The sequence below is a fragment of the Schistocerca cancellata genome, chromosome 10, assembly GCF_023864275.1.
Source record: "Schistocerca cancellata isolate TAMUIC-IGC-003103 chromosome 10, iqSchCanc2.1, whole genome shotgun sequence".
NCBI lineage: Eukaryota > Metazoa > Arthropoda > Insecta > Orthoptera > Acrididae > Schistocerca > Schistocerca cancellata.
In genome coordinates this window covers 44,369,575-44,395,184 of record NC_064635.1, presented here as the reverse complement: position 1 = coordinate 44,395,184, position 25,610 = coordinate 44,369,575, and the positions used below count along the sequence as shown (strand labels likewise).

Sequence of the window (25,610 nt, the reverse complement as noted above, 5' to 3'; positions counted from 1 at the left end):
GATGGCCTGTCGTAGATGTCTTACCACAAATTTCGACAACGAGTTGGAACTGGTCAGATACGTAACAACGAGCGGGGTGTGGTCATTGGTCTCGCTCCGGTAGGACTGCTGTCTCCCTGTAACCTGCTGGCTGCGTCTCTGTTTTAGGTTACGATGGTCAACGTCTGGGGGCGTGTCCGCGTGTCACGCTGTATCGTGGCCGAGTATGCATTAAGCGAGAGGCGGCAATTCCGGTATAACTAGTCGCCGTTAATCGTATATAAGAGCTGCGGGCAGCCGCCACCAACACACACGAGTGCACACATCTGCTCAGGAAACTTCTTCCCCTCGTTGCGGAGACCAACACACGCCTGCTCACCATGAAGACCGCCACTGTAAGTATACACTGCCGGATAAGTGATTTTGTTGCGAAGCTGGAAATCGTTGCAATAAAATATAGACCTATACCATGAAGGCTACAAAAGCACATAGTTTCAACGTCACGTCTGTATCGTTATAAACTGAGTCTTTGGCTTGAATGATCAGTATTCAGGGATACAATAAGAGCGATCATTCGAGGCAGGAAATCAGTAAACACAGGCCCTAAAAAAAAAGGGTTCAAATGGCTCTGAGCACTATGGGACTCAACTGCTGTGGTCATAAGTCCCCTAGAACTTAGAACTACTTAAACGTAACTAACCTAAGGACATCACGCACATCCATGCCCGAGGCAGGATTCGAACCTGCGACCGTAGCGGTCGTGCGGTTCCAGACTGTAGCGCCTTTAACCGCTCGGCCACTCCGACCGGCACAGGCCCTAAAACCCATAGCTAAAGAGCTATGAGTACTCCATCTTCGGTATTCTTCTGCTGCAAGCTCTTTGCTTTGCGTATTTTGCGAGCATGTAATACGAACCAAACCAAGGCATAAATTTCCGGTAAACATGGGCTCTAAAGTGGATACGAGCACATATTCAGCAGGGAAGACGTGTTTCACAGTATCAAAGATGAACAAATGTTCATAGCTCTTGACATATGCGTTTTAGGGCCCACGTTTACTACATTTTTTCCTTTTTTTTTTTTTTTTTTGTTTCGAATGGTTCGAATGGCTCTGAGCACTATGCGACTTAACTTCTGAGGGCATCAGTCGCCTAGAACTACTTAAACCTAACTAACCTAATGACATCACACACATCCATGCCCGAGGCAGGATTCGAACCTGCGACCGTAACGGTCGCTCGGTTCCAGACTGTAGCGCCTAGAGCCGCACGGCCGCTTCGGCCGGTTGTTTCGAATGATCGTTATCGTCGTATATATGAATATTGACCACTACTTCTGCGACACCCTGTAGATTCCTCTAGTTAGAGTACGGTGAGTGGTGAGGGTGGATCGTATCAATATTTAAGGTATTGAGCGATAGAGAAACAAAGCTTTTCTTGCCTGTATTTGGTCTTTCTTCTATTTATTCTATTCATTTGATTTCTATACGAGATATATTATGGTTGTAGACTAATGTTCTTAGTCGAATACTCCCTTGTTTCCCTGACCTTAGGTCGTACCTTCGCGAGGTATAAGTATGTCATCTGGATTTTGCCGCGTTACTGATAGAGGTTTGACAGACGGCCCTCGTGTCAGCACCCCTTTTCCCCAGCATGAAATTTCTGTACCCTATCTGTCTGCGTCTATGTGACGATGTGAGAATGTATTCGAAATGTTTGTGAATCGTTTAACGGATCCGAGACGTGGGAACAAGGCTGGTATTCGCTTGGCTAATGTGGAAAACCACCTGAAAACCAAATCCTGGCTGGCTGGCACAACGGCCGACGCGTCTTCCCAAATACCGATGCGGTAAAACTTCGAATAGGGGTTCTTCACTAGAACAACGTCGTCCAAGGATTTCCCTGTACATAGCTGGTTTCTTTGATTTCAGTCCGGAGTCACAAAAAATGTCGCCAGACTGTAGAGTTAGTCCCTTCTCGACCACTTTCAGATCTGATTGAAAGAGACAAAGCTTTATACAGTGTGCACCAGGAGGGATAGTCAGTAATCAGATATATGACAGCAACTATTATACGGAGCAAGAAATACTTGTAAACATAGACTCTAAAATGAAGACCTTAAAATCTATGAGAACTTCGTCTTCAAAACTGCGAAACAAGTCTGTTCTACTGCAAGCTCTTTACGTTCCATTTTTTGAAAGCCGTTCTTTCTTTCCTTTAGGTCATGTATCGTCTGACTCTCTTGATGCGGCCCCATACGTTTTTCTCTCCTGTGTCTATCTCCTCATTACAGACTACCATTTGCAACCTACATCTTCAATTATTTGCTGGATATAATCCAGCAAACTCCCTTAGAGTTTCTACCACCTACAGTTCCCTCTAGTACCAGTGACGCATGATGGCTTCTTCCTCTTCAAAAAATGGTTCAAATGTCTCTGAGCAATATGGGACTTAACATCTATGGTCCCCTAGAACTAAGAACTACTTTCTTCCTCTTCTTTCCATGGTTTTCCATACTTGTCTTCCTTCTCCGATCCCACGGAGAACCACCCTTTACTTGTCAGTCCACCCGACTTTCAGCGCCCTTCTGCTGCAACACATTTCTTCAATTATCTTCTGTTCCAGTTTCCCCATTGTCCACGATTCACTACCACACAACGCTGTGCTCCAAACGTACATTCTCAGAAATTTCTTGCTCAAGTTACGACCTCTGTCTGACACCAATAGATTTCTCTTGGCCAGGAGACAGCTGGTCGTATGGACCAAATCAAGAAACAAATGCCAAGTAAACATCGGTCGTAAAATGCCTCGTTTAAGAGCTCTGAGCATTTGCTCATGTTATGTACTGTGGAACACCTCTCTGCTGCTTAACAAGTGACCATAGCTCTTAAGGTACACAGCATCGAATGATCGTTCCTATCGCTGACCACTCCACCTCCGACTCCGATTATTATGCCAAGATGATAACTACTGTCAATGTGAGGCCACTTTGACCTAACTATGTTTTGTGAGCATACAGGTCTACTTGGTCAGTCGTTTTATACCGAGTGTATCGTAGCCTGCGATAGTACTCCAGTATGCGTTCTCCGAGTATTTCTGTTAGAATTTCCCATCGGGCATATGGCTGAGATGCTGCCGGCGCATCTCTGAATTCGTTCGATGTATCCTGCTATGCCAACTTGATACGTACTCCAAGCTGTAGAACTGGTGAGGGTAACGTCTTGGAAGCGTTTTCCTTTACAACTGTACGACTCTTTCCCCAATTCTACTTCATGCAACAAATCTGAGCTTTCCATTTCGCCATCACTAACACCGATTTCGCTCTCTCCTTTGTTGAGGACTTCATTCTCAAGACTGGTTTGATTCAGCAGTCTGCATTAGTGTGACCAAGCTGTAGTTTCAAATACTAAGAGATGAGTTGGATAAGGATAGAAGTTGAAGTAATAAATAAAAATTTGTGCCAGCGTCGGGACTTGAAGCCGCGTCTCCTGCTTAGTAGACAGATGGGCAAAAGCCTTGGCACAAATTTTAATTCATTACTTCCGCCTCCATCCCTATCGGAAATAAAGTGCAGACTCAATATTTTTCCAGAAAAAAATGTAATTCAATCAGATTAGCAGATGAGTCTTTCATCACTACGAGGTTTCAATGCGCTAGTAAGTAATTTTGTGGGCTACGGAAGTGCAATCGGCTGTCAAGAACTACAAACCTGTTGCTATTTCCTTAAAATTTTGTTGACTGAGAAGAAAGAGCAGAGATGGTTCACAGAGGTCAGTTTGCGTGACCGCTGCCGTTGCTTCCCAGCCAAGAAACTCCTCAATTGGTCTGACAAGGGCTGAGAGCATCCCGCCTGCCAATAGCTCTGGGCAGATCCGAACGCCCACCCATCCGAGTTCTAACCAAGCTCGACGGCGATTAAGTTCGTTTATCTGGCGGGAACCGGTGTTACCGCTGCGGAAACGCAATAATCTCCACTCATTTTTCCCTATAATGTAATTTGTGAATCCCATCACGGTGCACCCAGTATTATCCGATTTTAAAGGGTGAGAACGTTTTCGAAGTGCTTGTGAATCGTGAAACTGAGGGAGGACGAGGACACGAGCCTGGTATTCGCCTAAACGGAGGTGGGAAACCGCGTAAAAGCCACATCCAAGATGACCAGCAGATCGCCCCTCGTCATTAATCCGCTGGGGGGATTCAATCCGGAGTCGGTACGCCTCCCCGAATCCCCGAAGCGGCATGCTAACGCGCTCAGATATCCGACCGTGTTCTCATTTCAAATGATGACACGACGAAATTGGTGGAAGATAAAATAATTCCGTGAGTAAATTTCATTCATCACAATCAGCAATTTGCGAAACCCCGCAACTGCTTTATTAATGAATTAAATAGTAAAAAAAAGCACCAGTTACGTTTCATCATGAGTAGCACGACCCGTTGCACTAATCTGTCCCGTTTTCAAGAGCAACTGTTTGCACTATGTAGCAAATATAAATGTTTTGATTTTTTTGCACGACAATTTTAGAAAATAGTACTTCGTGTGTTCTTATTCCTTCATAGCGCAAATATTCACACGTATGCTAACTACGACTCAGTTTTTTAACATGAAATTAGATAGGTACAAGTATACACTCTTTTAAAAGTATGACTAATACAGTGAGACACGGTTAAACATACATTCATATAAAATGTAATAACATGGGAGGTAGTTGAGATACTCTGTATGTTCATCTTTTCAGAGATGGTTGGTGGACTCGGCTGTTCGATACAGGCTATCAAATTAACCACCTCTCAGCCGTCTAGCTTCCAAAATTATTTTATCAGAACCGAATCGGAACGTTGCTGCACGTGGGTTCAAATGGCTCTGAGCACTATGGGACTTGACTTCTGAGGTCATCAGTCCCCTAGAACCTAGAACTACTTAAACCTGACTAACCTAAGGACATAACACACATCCATGCCCGAGACAGGATTCGAACCTACGACCGTCGCGGTCGCGCGGTTCCAGACTGTAGCGCGTAGAACCGCTCGGCCACTCCGGCCGACTGCACGTGGGTCAGGGGCCTGAAGATGGCGTAGCAAAACGCCGAAACTGGTAGCCAAACAAAGTAATTTTGGGAACTAGTCGGCTGAAAGCTGTTTAATTTGACATCCTGTGTTTGAGAGACCTTTTGCCTATCTATTTCTGCATGTATGGTAAGACAGAATATAACTCGATGTATGCACCATTACTGGTGCGACAGACATCAAATCTGTATTCCACTTTTGTCCAAGTGTTCTGCAGTATTGTAGGTGTAACATATGCGATAGCTGCACGTATACGATGACGAAAACTTGGTAGGTAAGGAACTGGTCATCTGTTGCATTTGACGCTTGATGAACCATACAGAAGAAAATCAAGTACCGTAATGTCTGGCCTTCAAGTGGAGGCCAAGCAGACGACGTACTACCTCTCCCAATCCAGAGATCTCGGAACTCATTATCCAAGCAATCCCTCACAATGTTCGCCAACTGGCATCATGCGCAATCTTGTCGAAAGACATGATGGCGCACCATGTCAGGAAGTTGTGACAAAGGATACAGCTCCAATATGTCAACGTACGTTGCATTAGCTATAGACTCTGCGAAGAAAAATGTGCCTATAGCGCTGTCCATCAACATTACACACAACACTTTCACTTTCGGGCTGTCATATTCCCATCCTGTCACTGGATGCGGGGAGGGAGCGGGGGTTGGTTGTGCGTGTTTACCGTACCAGAAGTGTGGAATGTAGCCTCGTCCGAGATACAGAGGAAATCTAGGAATGCCTCGCTTTGAACCATTTTCGACAGAATTGTCTCCTTCCTTCTCGGCCTGTCCTGAAGCTTGATTTTGTGAGGGAGCTGCAGTTTATACGCAAACTCTTGTAGATGGAATCATGTACGTTTCAACGAGGTAACGGTAACAGCCCACTCGCTTGTCGGTTTGACTCACGATGGTTGGACCACTGGAAGGACACGCGGATTAATTCGACAGTAGCCTCTGGAACTGCGTACTTAGCACGGTAGCCCGACATCGAAAGAAAATTCCCTGTTTTCCAAAGTCGCTTGTCCCATTTGTTAATTGTTATGTGAGTGAGAACATCGTGAATCGGTCGCAGTCCGTACTCACGCCAAAAAAGAAGTTATACCTGCATAACAGACTTTGACACCGGGAGAGAAACCGAACAGAACACTCTCTGCTGTGGAGACCAGACACGCTTCTACGCGCATGAGCACGTGGTAAGAAATGCCGCGAACGATCACAAAAAAATTTCAGTTACTGTACTTCTACAAGCAAACGACCAGAAAATAACTTACGTCTCAAGTTATTACATTTCATACCATTACACTACTGGCCATTAAAATTGCTACAGCACGAAGATGACGTGCTACATACGCGAAATTGAACCGGCAGGAAGAAGATGCTGTGATATGCAAATGATTAGCTTTTCAGAGCATTCACACAAGGTTGGCGCCAGTGGCGACACCTACAACGTGCTGACATGAGGAAGGTTTCCAACCTATTTCTTACACACAAACAGCAGTGGACCGGCGTTGCCTGGTGAAATGGTGTTGTGATGCCTCGTGTAAGGAGGATAAATGCGTACCATCACGTTTCCGACATTGATGAAGGTCGCATTGTAGCCTATCGCGATTGCGGTTTATCGTATCGCGAAAATTTCTGCTCGCATTAGTCGAGATCCAATGACTGTTAGCAGAATATGAAATCGGTGGCTTCAGGAGGGTAATACGGAACGCCTTGCTGGATCCCAACGGCCTCGTATCACTAGCAGTCGAGATGACAGGCATCTAATCCGCAACGCTGTAACGGATCGTGGAGCCACGTCTCGATCCCTGAGTCAACAGATGGGGACATTTGCCAGACAACAACCATCTGCACGAACAGTTCTACGACGTTTGCAGCAGCATGGACTATCTGCTCGGAGACCATGGCTGCGGTTACCCTTGACGTTGTATCACAGACAGGAGCGCCTGTGATGGTGTACTCAACGACGAACCTGGGTGTACGAATGGCAAAACGTCATTTTTTCGAATGAATCCAGGTTCTGTTTACAGCATCATGATGGTCGCATCCGTGTCTGGTAACATCGTGGTTAACGCACATAGGAAGCGTGTATTCGTCACCGCTATACTGGCGTATCGCTTGGCGTGATGGTGTTGGGGTGCCATTGGTTACACGTCTCGGTCACCTCTTGTTCGCAATGACGGCACTTTGAACAGTGGACGTTACATTTCAGATGTGTTTCGACCCGTGGCTCTACCCTTCATTCGATCCCTGCGAAACCCTACATTTCAGCAGGATAATGCACTACCGCATGTTGCAGTTCCTGTACGGGTCTTTCTGGATACAGAAAATGTTCGACTGCTGCCCTGGCCAGTACATTCTCCATATCTCTCAGCAACTGAAAACATCTGGTCAATGGTGGCCGAGCAACTGGCTCGTCACAATACGCTAGTCACTACTCTTGATGAACTGTGGTATCGTGTCGAGCTCTGTTTGACTCAATGCCCAGGCGTATCAAGGCCGTTATTACGGCCAGAGGTGGTTGTTCTGGGTACTGATTTCTCAGGATCTCTGCACCCAAATTGCCTGAATATGTAATCGCATGTCAGTTCAAAAATGGCTCTGAGCACTATGGGACTTAACTGCTGTGGTCATCAGTCTCCTATAACTTATAACTACTTAAATCTAACTAACTTAAGGACATCACAAACACCCATGCCCGAAGCAGGATTCGAACCTGCGACCCCAGCGGTCACGCGGTTCCAGACTGTAGCGCCTAGAACCGCTCAGGCACTCCGGCCGGTGCATGTCAGTTCTGGTATAATATATTTGTGCAATGAATACCCGTTTATCATCTGCATTTCTTCTTGGTGTAGCAATTTTAATGGCCAGTAGTGTACATGGTAAATCCGGACACCCTGTATTTAGTATGGTTGGCTTATATCGCACTATTACATGTTAAACCGTTACACCCTGTATTTAGTATGGTTGGCTTATGCAGGCGTAGATATTGATAAAAAACAGGAGACGTGTAGGTGATTCAGCTGAACCGTTGTATCACAGAGGAACTTGATCGGATTAATTTTTCATTATTACTTTCCAAAACTGAACTGGTTTACAATCTGAGACCATTGCAGGGTGAATTCGGAGGGCGCTCTTCCAACGTTATTTCAGAGGAGACAGTCGTTCATGGCCTCACTGCTTTTTTCTGCTTGTTACTACATCTCGCAACACTTTTCTTTCAGGTCATCCTGTTCGCTGTAGCCGCCTGCGTGCAGGCCGCTGAGAACAAGGAGGTGACCGCTGAGAAGAAGCAGGAGAAGAGGGGACTGCTGGGTCTGGGCTACGGTGGATACGGGTATGGCGCAGCCATCGCCGCTCCGGCAGCGGTGAGTATTCACTGTGCGTTTTCCACTTCTTTCACAGTATCTGACAAGACCACAGTATAGGTAACGGCAGCTGCAAGCGTGCATCTCGTGTGGTTCATTCCAGATAAACTGATCAACACTACACGGGCAAATGAGGTCAGATACTGATGATTTACAGTCGGCAGTGCTAAAAGTGTCAGTGGTTTGGTATTGGAATACAGACTTCCTCAGCGTACTTCCTTCATGACCTCTTCTCGGGTTGCAGAAAGCCTTGTAGACATGGAAACCGCAGTTTTGAGTAATTATCATTGGGGTTCAGTGACTGATTTAGTTGTGTTCCGTATTGTCACATACGGACCGATATCGTGGCACTGAAAACAGACGAATAAACCTTTAAAATGCGGTACGTCAATGAATGAAAATGAGTCGGACGTTGGGATTCAAGTCCATAATAGTCAGTATTTCACAGTGCGCTTTTACGCCACGTGTTTCGGAAATGCACGTAGACTATAGTTGTTGCTCCGTCAACCATTTTGGACTTGGATCCATACGCCCAACCAATATTGATTCGTTGACGTAACGCCACTTAGTAGTCAAACCTCCCCTTAGAAAAATTTATGAATTACTATGCTTGGATACCCCTTACGTTATTTGATTTTCAAACAGCTGAGCAGAACTGAACGTACTCAGACATTACTCTCTTTACTTATTCTGATCAACACTAAACTGACACACAATATTTTTAGCGCAACGCAGTCTGACTTGCAATAATCCCTACAAAAGAATGGCCCTGACTAACAATAACCTATACCTTTCATGAATCACTTACCTCAAAAAAATCTTCGTTACTCGAACTACTGCAATACAGCGAGCGCCAATACTGCCAGCTAAATAAAAGATTCTAACTACTGAAGGCACTTACTACTGATAGGCATAGTTAGCAAATGAAAGATTCTGATAGAGAACAATGTATTTACCTTAATAATATTCAAAAGTCATTATATATATATTAGCGGACACACGTCCAGATCGTCCGCTCTTAAAATTCTGCCATCTCTCTCGCCACATCCACCACTGCTGGCGGCTCACCTCCAACTGCGCAACGCTACGCGCTGTTCACATGCAACTGCCCAACACTACAATGGCGAATATTCCAACAATGCCAACCAGCCACAGACTGCACACAGCACAGACAGTGATTTTCATACAGAGCGCTACGCGGCTTTACCAATATAAAAACCTAAACAGCCTACTTACAGTAGTTTATTACTGTGATCTGAAAACGAATGTTGGTGTCCACATTCCAGGCTATTTAGTTCTTATGACTTAGCCACATATCACCTGAGGATGTGGTTTTCAGTACAACGAAACCGATCGTGATCTGATAATAAAAAGATTAAATACAGATAATAGGAATTATGTTCAGAAGATTAGTGGCTTCGTGTTGTCACAACGTTTCAACAAGTATTCTGATCTTTATTTCCAGGGAAAGATTCTTAACGATGAAGAGTAAGAAACTCGTCGAAACGTTTCGAAAACAGGACACTTCGACTCGGGTGACAATCCGAGACGATTTCACCAGTTAGTGGAATGAGTATAAAATCGTTTGGTGTACGAAAATATGATCAGATTCCAATCCAGTTTCGAGTTGCTACACGGCACGTGTTTTCAATCGTTGCGACTTACTCGTTGCCCAGTATTGTTAGGTTACGTGACAGTGTCGGTTTGCTGTGTAGTGACTTCCTCTGTACTAGGTCCATTATTAGGTTAGCACCTCCAGTTCTTTCCCACAATGTCGCACAGCTTACTACAACAATGATTACACAATACCCTATTACAATTCCTAAAGGCGGATCACAGAGTAAAAGACAGAGCTTTACCTCCTAGGAAAGATAGAAGAATTCATGCTGAAACCAGCACATCAACATTCCTAGCGACATAAGTTATCAACTGGAAGGCATTAAAGTACATTGACTTAGTCGTTGTGATGATGCATTTGTACCGTGTGGAACAGTAAACATTCGCTCGCATTTTATTGAAATACATTTACTATTACGCTAATGTAGAGATATTAGCAATGTTAAACAAGTAGATAGAAGGGGACAGACTATCTAATTTTAGATAGTGATCCATTGCTAATGCAGTTCCATGGATCAGCTATTTTTGAGAACATTTCTTGTGGAAAATTTCAGCGGTTTCCATAAGATATCACAAAATTGAATTAGGAAGACGTGAACGCAATAAAATACTTATACACAGTGGTAACAAGTTCCGGTCAAAATTTGAGCTTCTTCATACCCTATCCACCATAATGGCAGGCGGTGGAGGTGAGTGGAGCAGGTGTCATGGTACCACAAATATCTAGCCAAGCTGTGTGGACTAATTACTTTGGGAATGATCTCAAAAAGGTGCAGTATCCTCTCCAGGGGCAAGGTGACCCACAACCCCTGTAACTCGTCCTTGATGTCCTCCATACTGACACTGAAGTGGAGTTGATGTGCAACCACTGACAACCTGGAGATGTTGAGGGTCATGACAGTACTTAAACATCATACAAAGTTCATGAGGTATGTGGTGTGTGAACGAGCATAGCTCAATGAAAAACGGCACAACAACATTGTGGCATGAGATGTAATCCATAAGAACGAGGGATGTCCGTGATGTGCCACTGTACTGTCAGGAGTTTCCTGAATCACTGCCAGCCGTGATACGAAGTCATACCTGAAAGCTCCCCATACCATGACGTACCGAGTAACACTTATGTCCGTCTCTGAAATATTTGAAGAATGTAAACACTCTCCACTCGCCGGAGATGACTATACAGGATAGCGGGAAATAGCGGTTTTTTGCTGGAGACTATGAAAAGCCGTTAAGGGGCTCCGGAACGCCCTATACTTGCAATGTTAAAATAACGCTTATAAATTACATCTTTCCTCACAAAGTATTTGAGGTACGAAGTTGAACTTTTTACAGATTATTTATTGGAATATGGGCTTCAACTTAACACAGGGATTTTCCAAAATTTTAGTTCAGTTATTAAAGATGATTTTTTTTCAATTGTAATGAAAATTCACAACATTTTTTTTGCAATTTTTATTTATATATTCAAAAATATACAGTTTTTTGGAAAAAGGCCGTGTTAAATTATGCAGAATGTACTGTGTAACATTTACTGAAAGTTTGAAACAAATATGTTTGGAAGATCCTTAGAAAACATGTAATTAGTATGAGAAAATAAAAGTTTTGGGAATCGAGCGACAAAGATTGGATTAACTTTTTAGTGCATTCCAGGTCCATAGGATGGATTATCTTCATCCTCTGCAAACTTCTCCTCCAGCTTCCTCTTGTTCCTCCTCCTGTTTACTCTTGCTTGTATTTCGAGACTCTTTACAGCCCTGTCTGCAGCCCGAAGGCGTTCCTTGTCTAAAGCAAGCATCGCTCGTTCGATGTTAGAATGTTATTATTTACAGTAATAACACATACCTTTGGCTTTCCAACATTTCTCCTTTTCTTAAAAGCCTTCAGAGGATTTCTAATAACTTTACTTTTACTCATTATTATACTTCAACAAAACAGAGACTCAAGAAACAGAATTAATTACGAATATTTCCAAGATAACGACAGAGTAAATAAACATGAAACAATCGACAATCACACCAGCGATATATATTGAACCATCACAGGTTAGCCACAACACATACTTTATCTCACATCACTAAAATGTACCTGATGAACACTGACATTAATAATAACACCATTTGACAGCAGTTTAACAGCGCCGCAGTGGGTCACGCCCATGTAGAACACATTTCAAAAAAAAATTTAAAAATAGTTGTAGTCTTCGGAATTGAATAAATTATATATCTATTAAAAGGTAATAGTCTGCAGATTCAGAAAACGCAAAAAAGTAAAAATTGAACTTTTCATGATTTTGAGTCTTTCCGGAGCTCCTTAATCAGCAGTCCATGCTTGACACTAACAGCATCACTCCAAACGTACCAGGTCTTGTGATAATGGCGGTCCACGCATGGGACGGCAGATCACCAGCCATTCTGCTGCTGATCCCCAAGCAATGACTCAGGACGACACAAAATGTTGCGCCTTCTCCATTGCTTGTTATCGGAGGTCAGGCGCAGATGAGCAGGGTTTTCGATGTGGTCGGTGTCCAATGAGGAGATCCTCCCTTGTTATGGTCAGATGTAGTCGGCCAGAACCTTGACGACGGGTATATTTGACATCACGTTGCTACGCAGTCAAACTTTGGGCCACTGTCACAGCCTAGTGCCTCACAAATCTGGATATTCAACCAGCTGGCCAAATGAAGCCCACAATGAGAATCCTTTGAAACTGTCACTTTTTGGTAACGATGTTTTTCACAAGTTATCTTCCTCCACTGTGTCCTTCACAGTGGTCACTCTGATACTCATCACACCCGTTGTATGTCCTATCAGACCAGATGATAACACTAAACATTTACAACATTTTTACATACTAATGGCTTTTGAGACCGTCACTAAGAATTACAACTCAAATTCTTTACATATAATAGCTCTATTATTTGAGATCCTTGTAGGCTCAGACTGTCAGTTTCGCACCATATGTAGTTGCCTATCCTGGTGTATCTCAGTATAAAAATTTTCAATTCTACTATAACAGTGAATAAGTAATTACGGAATCAGGATCAATTATTTGTGGATTGACAAATTCAAAAAACATATGAAATTAGACATACTGGTTAAATCATGTCGAATTTCGTGTGATTTTCAAATTAGTCAATCCACAAACAAAATATTCCCACCATGTAATTACTTACTTGCTGCGTTAATAGCACTAGTATTTTTTATACAGAGATGCACCAGAAGATGCAGTCCCAGGGTACGAGAATTTCAATAAATACAGCTGTAGTACATTAACGAGCTTTTATTCAGCTGCACCTTCATCAGTTTTGCCCTTTTTAACAACTGGATTTTACCGTTTGAAAGCTCTATAAGCTATGTCTAACCATTTATATACGCACTGGCGGTATGTATCTGTACAGAGTGACATTGTCATTCGACCACGTACATGCTTCACCTTTGCGCAGGCAGTGAATTTTCAAATTACGGAGACGAGGTGTATACTATATTAAAATTCTTAAGTCTATCAGTGTAAGGTAAGGTGCAGAACCAAGGAGCGGAACGAAAATGATTCCAGCAAAAAATTGGTTCAAATGGCTCTGAGCACTTTGGGACTTAACATCTTAGGTTATCAGTCCCCTAGAACTTAGAACTACTTAAACCTAACTAACCTAAGGACAGCACACAACACCCAGTCATCATTCCCCGCCGGGAATCGAACCCGGGATCCCGGGCGTGGGAAACGAGATGATTCTAGCAGATTTGTGGTGTTTATGTATGACAAAATGTCAGGTAATAATTGATGCACACTTGAGTGTCTTTAGCTCATAACCTTACTTCATATAATACTTCAGTTACATGTCAATTGGCTAGTAACGAAAATGTAGCTTGTCATTTACCTGCTGGATACGAGACACACCAAACACGTTACTCTTGTTCAAATCTATGAATTAATTTTACAGTCAAGCACCGATCTCTCTGTTGAGAACTCTCGAATTTGTACTAACATTTATTTGGAAGAAAAGTACACATAGCCCTAAGGTTTATAATGAGCTTTTTCATTAAACTGATCAATCACACCTTGCATGTGGTGATTCACACACATTTCATTACATTACATCCCACATTCATTGCACAACTGCAGATATTACATATCATCAAAATTCCCCACGCCAGGCATGTAACGCCATAACAAGGTTTTTGTAATTGATATCCTGTTAGTTACAACAATCTTATTAAACGTTAAATATTTCATGAACATGTATAGCAGGAATATTTTAGTGCTACAAAGACCATCTACAACCAAAACCTACTTTATTAACAAAATGCCACATGTGGTAGGTAAATTAAGCCATATCACATCATAAACAGCTTTATGGACCGTATGTTCATGTACTGTGTTGGGACGTTAAGAACGCTTGTAGAGCTACAGTAGGCGAACCAAGAACTAACAAACATGAGATTTTAATCGCCTTAATATGGGTGGTGATACTCAATGAGGTGACTTACATTTTTGCCACAAGATCCATGAAATTTCATTTTCTTGATGGATCCGTCATTGAACTTTCTGTCTATTGTTCATTAATGAAATTAACATGTCATAGTTATGTTTCATTGTGATGTAACCTTTTATAAATTACTTCACAGGTAACGTCTTTGCTGCTGTCCTGTATCAGATTACATCCCTGTCTTCCCTGCAGGTTGGCTACGCCGCCGCCCCCGCTGTCAGCTACGCCGCCCCCGCCATTGCTGCAGCCCCCGCTATCAGCTATGCCGCCCCAGCCATCGCTGCTGCTCCTGCAGTCAGCTACGCCGCCCCTGCCATTGCTGCGGCTCCTGCAGTTAGCTACGCCGCCCCCGCGATCAGCTACGCCGCCCCCGCAATCGCCGGAGTAGCAGCTGCTCCGGCAATTTCCTACGCCGCCCCAGCCATCGCCGCTGCTCCAGCCATCTCGTACGCTGCTGCGCCAGCCCTTAGCTACGCGAGGTAACAATTTTCTCTCAATTACACTCTCTTCCAGTTTTATTGTCAGATAACAAACATACAAATTCACAATCAAATTAGGGGATAAGCACATCAGACTCCGATAACACAATATGTTGTGTATGACTTCGTGCACAGCTGTAAGGACAAGTGAGCTGTACAGTGGTGCGGTAACTGTTGTCATAGTAAAGCTGAACAGGAGCAGAAATGATTAGCGACCAAGTCAACACAGTAAACTGAAGATTTACTTGACGAAAGGTGTGACTCAGCGGGCGTGCATTATTGGGTTCACCGAATCCCGCACTACCGCTGGAATTCCATGGGGTGACATGGATGCGTGATAGCATAGAATGCATAAACTGTATTTATATCTTCATATGACACTACATGCAAGGTTCCAGGATGGTGTGCAGGATCTTACGAGGGCAGTTCAATAAGTAATGCAACACATTTTTTTTTCTGAAACAGGGGTTGTTTCATTCAGCATTGAAATACACCAGGTTATTCCCCAATCTTTTAGCTACACAACACTATTTTTCAACGTAATCTCCATTCAATGCTACGGCCTTACGCCACCTTGAAATGAGGTCCTGTATGCCTGCACGGTACCGTTCCACTGGTCGATGTCGGAGCCAACGTCGTACTGCATCAATAACTTCTTCATCATCCACGCAGTGCATCCCACGGATTGCGTTCTTCATAGGGCCAAACATATGGAAATCTGACGGTGCGAGATCGGGGCTGTAGGGTGCATGAGGAAGAACAGTCCACTGAAGTTTTGTGAGCTCCTCTCGGGTGCGAAGACTTGTGTGAGGTCTTGCGTTGTCGTGAAGAAGGAGAAGTTCGTTCAGATTTTTGTGCCTACGAACACGCTGAAGTCGTTTCTTCAATTTCTGAAGAGTAGCACAATACATTTCAGAGTTGATCGTTTGACCATGGGGAAGGACATCGAACAGAATAACCCCTTCAGCGTCCCAGAAGACTGTAACCATGACTTTACCGGCTGAGGGTATGGCTTTAAACTTTTTCTCGGTAGGGGAGTGGGTGTGGCGCCACTCCATTGATTGCCGTTTTGTTTCAGGTTCGAAGTGATGAACCCATGTTTCATCGCCTGTAACAATCTTTGACAAGAAATTGTCACCCTCAGCCACATGACGAGCAAGCAATTCCGCACAGATGGTTCTCCTTTGCTCTTTATGGTGTTCGGTTAGACAACGAGGGACCCAGCGGGAACAAACCTTTGAATATCCCAACTGGTGAACAATTGTGACAGCACTACCAACAGAGATGTCAAGTTGAGCACTGAGTTGTTTGATGGTGATCCGTCGATCATCTCGAACGAGTGTGTTCGCACGCTCCGCCATTGCAGGAGTCACAGCTGTGCACGGCCGGCCCGCACGCGGGAGATCAGACAGTCTTGATTGACCTTGCGGCGATGATGACACACGCTTTGCCCAACGACTCACCGTGCTTTTGTCCACTGCAAGATCACCGTAGACATTCTGCAAGCGCCTATGAATATCTGAGATGTCCTGGTTTTCCGCCAAAAGATACTCGATCACTGCCCGTTGTTTGCAACGCACATCCGTTACAGACGCCATTTTAACAGCTCCGTACAGCGCTGCCACCTGTCGGAAGTCAATGAAACTATACGAGACGAAGCGGGAATGTTTGAAAATATTCCACAAGAAATTTCCGGTTTTTTTCAACCAAAATTGGCCGAGAAAAAAAATGTGTTGCATTACTTATTTAACTGCCCTCGTAGATAGTGTAAGTACTAAATCCTGTTGGTTGTGATTTACTCCTGTCCACATTTACAGGATATGCCATCAACATCCAAGTCTACTTCCTTCAAGCTACACCAGGGTCTTCCTATTTAGGAATGTTACGTGTGTGGTGACTTCTGCAAATACCAGTTTTCAACGGATCCGGGGGTCAGCTTCACAGCTGCTGTCATGCACTTGCGAAGTTGAGAGTTCTCTCCTCACACAGTTCCAAGCCACACCGCCTTTTAGAACAAGCTAAGCCTCCCAGGTGACCACAGAAAGCTCTTTCTGGACCTTAGCCACTGGCGAGGGCTGGCATGTCCGTGAAACGCGTAGGTGTTGTTGAACCTCTCTCTTAGCCTCCGTTATTCAGCAGCCACTTCTTAACATGCAGGGAGTCAGGCCAGCAAATGCAGTTTGGCTTGAGGCAGCCATTAGCCTACCTGTCAGTTTTGTTGAGCGCTGGTATAGGATGATCTAAACCAGATTACAGAGGCATATTCTGCTACTGGAAACCATAGCACCACTGCAGCTTCACGGAACTGTGGAGGGTGTGATCTCCATTTTCACGCTGCCAGATCGCTATCAAGCCCAATGGGTGACGCAAACTGAATATTCTCTTCCACTATTGTAATCCTTCTTTCTGACACCATGAATCAGGTATCCTCATCTACAATAGCTCTTTGCATGGTTAAAAAGTTCATTCCTTCCTGGGCCTTGCTGCTGACCCATTTTCGACCAGAATGATACCATTTGAAGGATGATACATTGGAAAATTTAGAGTTTAAGGTACACTGCCGTCATTGGAGACGGATGTCATTGACTAGCGTATATTTGAATGGTGCAACCTGCTCACACAAATCTTTTGAATCTTATTAGGTCTAAGATAATTTACCTGCGCTGCTTTTCATCTAGCTCACGACTCTCTGAAAGAAAAGTATCTGGAACTTCTATTTAACACGGAATTAACCACTAAATGTGACTCACCATTATAAAACGAAATGGTGAGTACTGTGTTATCAGTAAAGCAGCAGTAAGAGGAGAATTAACTGGTCAAGAGGGCTACTAACTTCGAATGTGAACTAGTCAATGAATGTCACTTGAGTAGCCTATCGATAAGGATCATTAAGTTTTGGTTTTTAACTGGAAATATTTGAGATTTATAGTTACATTCATGTTTCTTTCAAGGTAGTTGTTTTCAGGCGTGGTACACACTGAAATCCCATCGCCACAGTATTGTACCAAGCCGCTAGGTGTCCGCTTGATCAAAATATACGTTATATTATATTCTGGTAGTGATAATTATAGCTTCATCAGTACCACTTGTGCATCTGTGACGGGGTACACTACTACTTGTAACGTTATTTCATGATAAACTCTGCCACTAGCTAACAGGAATTGTCGGTTCTTGAATAATCAGCTAATTTGTAGAACAAGTATCTAGAGAAGTAGGTTTTCTAAAATCTCTATTTTGTGTTGGTAGGGACTACCAATACTATTGCGCCGTGTTAGCTGGGCACTTGGTGAAAAGAAAGCTACACATCTCCACTGTAAACTGGATGCAGAGCAAACTGTAAACAAAATATTTGTTTTCCGTAGTCACTGCAGACTTCACAGTTTTAGCTGAAATTGCTTTCTTTGTTTTATACCATCAAAGATTAAATCAGAATTGATTGTAAGATTTCGAAGATCCTTTAAGGGGACTCTTGAAGATGTGTCTATCTGCTCCACTCAGTATACTCATTGTTCTCTGCTACTGAATAAATACATAATTCCCTTCGTGAGTAAGGTAATAAGGAGTGAAAATTTGCAAAGAAAGCCCAGAAAATTTAAGTTTAGCTCCAGTTAATTAGACACACTTCAAATAGGAAAACACCTAGAACGCTGCTTATTACTTTTTATCAATGTTGTAATTCAATTTGAACTTGTCACCCGTGTGATCCACTGGATTTGACGCACAGTCTTTCATTTAATATATGACCAGTTCAGCAACTAGCAGGTCCAATTGTTTGGAACTGTGTAACAATGTCTTGGAATAAACAACGAAGCATTAGCTGATTCCAAATGATTCAGATCATAGCAGGTCATACAGCTAGGTAATTCCTACATTCCCGCGCTATCTGCCAAATGACAGGTAAGTAAGGTACGGAATGGAACTAAACGGGAAGGACCAGAGAGGTAGAACACGAGGTGTTTCACAATTCTTATGATACGTTTCTAGGGGTGGTAGTGGGGATAATATTTTGGTAGGGAAACCATGTCCGGAATAAGTCCAGTTTGGATACGAAACATGTTTGATAATCAGATAACTTTCAGTACTCCCGCTTCATGGTACGCAAGCAAACTGAGAAGAGGACGCCGTCGTCAGAGCTTGTTGTAATTATGACATCACTCAGCACTTTTCTTCCGAGTACAACAACGACTGAGAGAAACCGGTACGTTCGCTACGTGGAGTGTTTAGTGTGATGCTCCACGCCGCACTCTCGGCTTTCAAGAGGACGACCTTCGTCTCATAGAGAGGAATCCGGCGACGAAACTCTAAACACTGCCCATGGCATGGGATCCTGTGCAGAACACGGGTAGGAGCTCACTCTCTCCGCTGTGTGAGTACTGTGAAGCACGAGATTTGAAAGTGATCCGAACTTCAAACTTATTTAACAATCAAACGAAAAGTTTTCAGACATGCGTTCCTTATCGAAACTTTGTCTACCAAATTCCCTCCAGGACCACTACAAGGCTGTAATATCAATTGCAAAATCCCGTGTAAATACCAATTTTTTTTTGTTTAGTCATCAGTATACTGATTGGTTTGATGCGGCCCGCCACGAATTCCTTTCCTGTGCTAAATTCTTCATCTCAGAGTAGCACTTGCAACCTAAGTCCTCAATTAGATTGATACAGATTGAAGAGTAGGGGCGAAAGGCTACAGCCTTGTCTTACACCCTTCTTTATACGAGCACTTCGTTCTTGATCGTCCACTCTTATTATTCCCTCTTGGTTGTTGTACATATTGTATATATGACCCGTCTCTCCCTATAGCTTACCCCTACTTTTTTCAGAATCTCGAACAGCTAGCACCATTTTATATTGTCGAACGCTTTTTCCAGGTCGACAAATCCTATGAAAGTGTCTTGATTTTTCTTTAGCCTTGCTTCCATTATTAGCCGTAACGTCAGAATTGCCTCTTTCGTCCCTTTACTTTTCCTAAAGTCAAACTGATCGTCACCTAGCGCATTCTCAATTTTCTTTTCCATTCTTCTGTATATTATTGTTGTAAGCAGCTTCGATGCATGAGCTGTTCAGCCGATTGTGCGACAATTCTCGCACTTGTCAGCTCTTGCCGTCTTCGGAATTGTGTGGATGGTGCTTTTCCGAAAGTCAGATGGTATGTCGCCAGACTCATATATTTTACAAACCAACGTGAATAGTCGTTTTATTGCCACTTCCCCCAATGATTTTAGAAATTCTGATGGAATGTTATCTATCCCATCTGCCTTATTTGACCGTAAGTCCTCCAAAGCTCTTGTAAATTCCGATTCTAATACTGGATCCCCTATCTCTTCTAAATCTACTCGTGTTTCTTCTTCTGTCACGTCAGACAAATCTTCACCCTCATAGAGGCTTTCAATGTATTCTTTCCGCCTATCTGCTCTCTCCTCTGCATTTGACAGTGGAATTCCCGTTGCACTGTTAATGTTGCCACCGTTGCTTTTAATGTCACCAAAGGTTGATTTGACTTTCCTGTTTGTTGAGTCTGTCCTTCCGACAATCATATCTTTTTCGATGTCTTCACATTTTTCCTGCAGCCATTTCGTCTTCGCTTCCCTGCACTTCCTATTTATTTTATTCCTCAGCGACTTGTTTTTCAGTATTCCTGATTTTCCCGGAACATGTTTGTACTTCCTCCTTTCATCAATCAACTGAAGTATTTCTTCTGTTACCCATGGTTTCTTCGCAGCTACCTTCTTTGTACCTATATTTTCCTTCCCAACTTCTGTGATGGCCCTTTTTAGAGATGTCCATTCCTCTTCAACTGTACTACCTACTGCGCTATTCCCTATTGCTGTATCTATAGCGTTAGAGAACTTCAAACGTATCTCGTCATTCCTTAGTACTTCCGTATCCCACTTCTTTGCGTATTGATTCTTCCTGAATAATGTCTTGAACTTCAGTCTACTCTTCGTCACTACTATATTGTGATCTGAGTCTATATCTGCTCCTGGGTACGCCTTACAATCCAGTATCTGATTTCGGAATCCCTGTCTGACCATGATGTAATCTAATTGAAATCTTCCCGTATCTCCCGGCCTTTTCCAAGAATACCTCCTCCTCTTGTGATTCTTGAACAGGGTATTCGCTATTACTAGCTGAAACTTGTTACAGAACTCAATTAGTCTTCCTCCTCTTTCATTCCTTGCCCCAAGCCCATATTCTCCTGTAACCTTTTCTTCTACTCCTTCCCCTACAACTGCATTCCAGTCGCCCATGACTATTAGAATTTCGTCCCCCTTTACATACTGCATTACCCTTTCAATATCCTCATACACTTTCTCTATTTGTTCATCTTCAGCTTGCGACGTCGGCATGTATACCTGAACTATCGCTGTCGGTGTTGGTCTGCTGTCGATTCTGATTAGAACAACCCGGTCACTGAACTGTTCATAGTAACACACCCTCTGCCCTACCTTCCTATTCATAACGAATCTGACACCTGTTATACAATTTTCTGCTGCTGTTGATATTACCCGATACTCATCTGACCAGAAATCCTTGTCTTCCTTCCACTTCACTTCACTGACCCCTACTATATTTAGATTGAGCCTTTGCATTTCCCTTTTCAGATTTTCTAGTTTCCCTACCATGTTCAAACTTCTGACATTCCACGCCCCGACTCGTAGAACGTTATCCTTTCGTAGATTATTCAATATTTTTCTCATGGTAACCTCCCCCTTGGCAGTCCCCTCCCGGAGATCCGAATGGGGGACTATTCCGGAATCTTTTGCCAATGGAGATATCATGACACTTCTTCAATTACAGGCCACATGTCCTGTGGATACACGTTACGTGTCTTTGATGCTGTGGTTTCCATTGCCCTCTGCATCCTCATGTCGTTGATCATTACTGATACTTCCGCCTTTAGGGGCAATTTCCCACCCCTAGGACAAGAGAGTGCCCTGAACCTCTATCCGCTCCTCCGCCCTCTTTGACAAGGCCGTTGGTAGAATGAGGCTGACTTCTTATGCCGTAAGTCTTCGGCCGCCAATCCTGATTATTTATCAAAATTTAGGCAGTGGCGGGGATCGAAACCGGGACCAATGACGTATTGATTATGAATCAAAGACGCTACCCCTAGACCACGGGTACTGTAAATAGCATACTTGGCGACAACGTGTGCCACTGAGTTTGAACCTTATGAACTGAATTCCTCGGAAACATCTTTTCAAATACAAACAAAACTAACACACACAGTGCTAAATGAGAAACAGCCCATAGTTCAGATGGCGAGGCAGATATTATTGAGTTAGCAACATAGCAAGGACAAATACCTGTATTTTGTGATGTCAGCGGTTATCCTCCTCTGTTACAGGTACGCTTCTTCCCTGAGCTATGGTGCCTATGGTGCGTATGGTGCGTCCTACTCCAGATACGCCCTGCACTAAACGGCACCCCATCTATACATCAGGTAACTTATCAACACCCTCATGCCTTCTGAAAATATCTGCACCTTCCTACCTTTTTTCCTTGAAGTATCTAACGTTACAGAGTAGTTGCCGTGTTTCAGGGAGTTGTGTGTCAACTATGTACCTTGAACATTATCCATACACAGGCGCATTCTCGGGGAAAATCGCCCGCATTCTGAAGGAACACCAGGTCGGAACTGTGTTTTGTCCTCCAAATAAAACTCGTGCACTGGTGGGGAGCGCCAAAGATGACCTCGGTTTGAGGAAGGCCGGCGTGTACCAGATTCCGTGTCAATGTGGCAAGTCGTATATTGGTCAGACGATGCGTACCGTCGAGGATCGATGCCGTGAACACCAGAGGCACACTCGACCGATGTATCCGAGCAAGTCGGCGGTCGCTGAACATTGTTTGTCGGAAAATCACGCCAGGGAGTATGACCGCACGATTATTCTGGTACAGACGTCGAGATACTGGCAGCGTTGTTAGAGAGGCCATCGAAATTCGCACCAATGACGACCTCATAAACCGTGACTGTGGCTATAATCTTAGCAAGGCTTGGGAACCAGCGATTGGGTTAATCAAGAGTAAATCTAGCAAACATATAGTTGTGACGACCACGGCGGACAGAGCCATCACACCGACATCATCTCAGACGCCGTCGCAATCTGTTCCACCGCGCGACCGTGGCGCGGGGCGCGGACGGCGGAGGGAGCGCGCCGCGGGCGGAGGGTATTTAAATCGGCCGCCGCCGCGACCGAACCCAGTTCCATCTGAGCAGCCATAGCGTACGGATCTCCGTGCCGGCACGTTCACAGGAGCTCAGTCCGTCAGTTCACCTGATGATGGCGACATGTATGATCGCCGAAATATTGTGCCCGTTGGACACTATAGACCGGCAGCACACCCGTGGATATTTTGATTATCAAATACGCCGGGAGAAACTCAAGAATCACATTATCCAAGGCGTTTCCGTAAGAGCGTGCAAAAATTTAACAGGACGTAGAGGATGATCTACTGAAGAAATTTTTATTAGTTGCAGTTAATTGCAAATGCCATCATTCACAGAATTAATGTACTATTTGTATTGCATCTTATAAAAAATGCTGAACTGATGGCCATCAACCTCAGCGCACCTCAATGGCTGTGTGACATTGGTGATGAAGATTGTGAGGCACAAATATCTCCTATGTGTTTCGAATCACATCACAGGTTGTTAGAATTTTGGCAACCAATTCCATCTCAGTATCCACTGGTGTGTCATACACAAGTGACTTTATGTATCACCATAGGAAATACTAGAGATTCAGTTAAGACCCTATCAGCCCATGGAATAGAACCTGGCGATCAGGAAATACAGCACTGAGATGTTTGCGGACATCCACAGTGAACTGAGGCGGTGCACCGACATGATGTATCCACACCATCTCACGAACACCCAAAGGTACGTTCTCCAGCAACTGAGGCAGAACTGTTTGCACAAAGCTCAAGAAGAAGTGGCCATTCAGACGGGCAAGGAGACTTCCCAGTAGTCAGGTTCGTCCTCTTTGTTTCCTTGAATGAAGTAGAGAACGTACACGTCAATAAACAGAACAGTAAGTGTGCCGGCCGCTGTGGCCGAGCGGTTCTAGGCGCTTGAGCCCCGAACCGCGCTGCTGCTACAGTCGCAGGTTCGAATCCTGCCTCGGGCATGGATGTGTGATGTCCTTAGGTTAGTTAGGTTTAAGTAGTTCTAAGTCTAGGGGACTGATGACCTCATATGTTAAGTCCTATAGTGCTTAGAGCCATTTTAACCATTTGAAGAACAGTACGAGTCAACTTGAATGCATGTTTGCCGTAAATAAGCCGGAAAACGGGAACGCTAGAGAAAACGGTAGGCAAGTTCACTTCCATATCTCCTTAAGCTGCCTTATCTTACCTCAGGTTCCCTACCTCAAATTGTTCAGTGGAACATTTTCTATGTCCCGTTAAATTTTTACACGCTCTTACTGAAACACCCTGCGTAAATTGGTGGTTTATCAGTATCCATTAATACTACACAGTTGCGTAATGTAGTGTTTTATACAGCTTCTGACTCGCGTAAATAGCTACACAATGTGTCATGATGTTACCTCACTTCTAATTAGCAGAACTGTGTCGTTGGATGAAATAAACGATGAACAAACCATAAATATATTCGTTCGAATTAATTTGAGGAAAACTAGGTACTGGATGCGTACTCAGTTTGAACCAAATATATTTGAATAACATTAAGCATTTCGTGGCTCTGTCGCGTTTCGCTGGCTGCGATAAACGTAATATACGCCGTCACTAGAGCATTTGGAACGGTTGCTTCAATTTTTTCTCTTGGTGAGAAATGATCTATGAAGTCTTATAGGTGGACTCAAGGCTTTGGATAAGTATCTAAGTTTTGTAGATGGTTCCGTTGGTAGGGCGATGCTTGCGTAAGACCGTTTCCATTCTGAGGTCAATTGCTTTCGAGTGGTGATCGTATTTGGTATATGAAATCACATAACATGTCCTACGGTAGTGCTGTCGGAATAAAGTCACAGGCAACCAACCTAAATAATATGATTTTTAAGTGAGCCTGCTACCACGAAATGTTCTGAATAGTTTCGGTGATTAAAACTTAGGGTGAGACGCTTTCCAAATGTGTAATGTTAATACTGAACTACACTTATCGGTACCTTAATTTAGCATGTTTTTCTTTCTTTTCAGGTTGGCGACACTAAATTCTGGAGTGCCGCATTTTCTACGATTGTTACAAAAACGCAGGACGTGCTGAAAGTACACCATGTGACAAATACCCTCATAGTTAAATAAATTTTTTCAAACAAATGAATCTGTTGTTTCCCCTTATTAAACACAGCAGTGCCCTATAAATGTCATCTTTCATTAGAAAATCTGACACGAGCTGTTTCTGAAATATTAAAAGGGATAATGGGAAAAAAGGCAGAATTTTCGTCTTATACGCTACTTGTTAGTCAACAATCGAAATATCTCTTCACTTCATTTTATTTGAAATGACTTTCAACCCTTCGCGTATTCCTATTAACTGTATCACATCTTCTAGAATTCTACACGCATAGAAAATAGTAATATCATAGGAATTACCTGTGGAAACAACGCAATGGACAGTGATGCAATTGCGAAAAGGAAAAGTTAACACCGTAG

General features: G+C 43.5%; 1 protein-coding gene across 1 annotated transcript; it reads left to right on the top strand.

Moving 5' to 3' along the window:
- The first annotated feature begins 287 nt into the window (after window positions 1–287).
- On the top strand, window positions 288–25,278 carry LOC126106546 (cuticle protein 16.5-like). The gene is made up of 5 exons (XM_049912885.1): window positions 288–374; window positions 8,269–8,412; window positions 14,708–14,994; window positions 22,345–22,440; window positions 25,155–25,278. Exons 1-4 carry the CDS (start codon window positions 360–362, stop codon window positions 22,415–22,417), a joined length of 519 nt encoding a protein of 172 aa, XP_049768842.1. The 5' UTR covers window positions 288–359; the 3' UTR covers window positions 22,418–22,440; window positions 25,155–25,278.
- The last annotated feature ends 332 nt before the right edge of the window (window positions 25,279–25,610 follow it).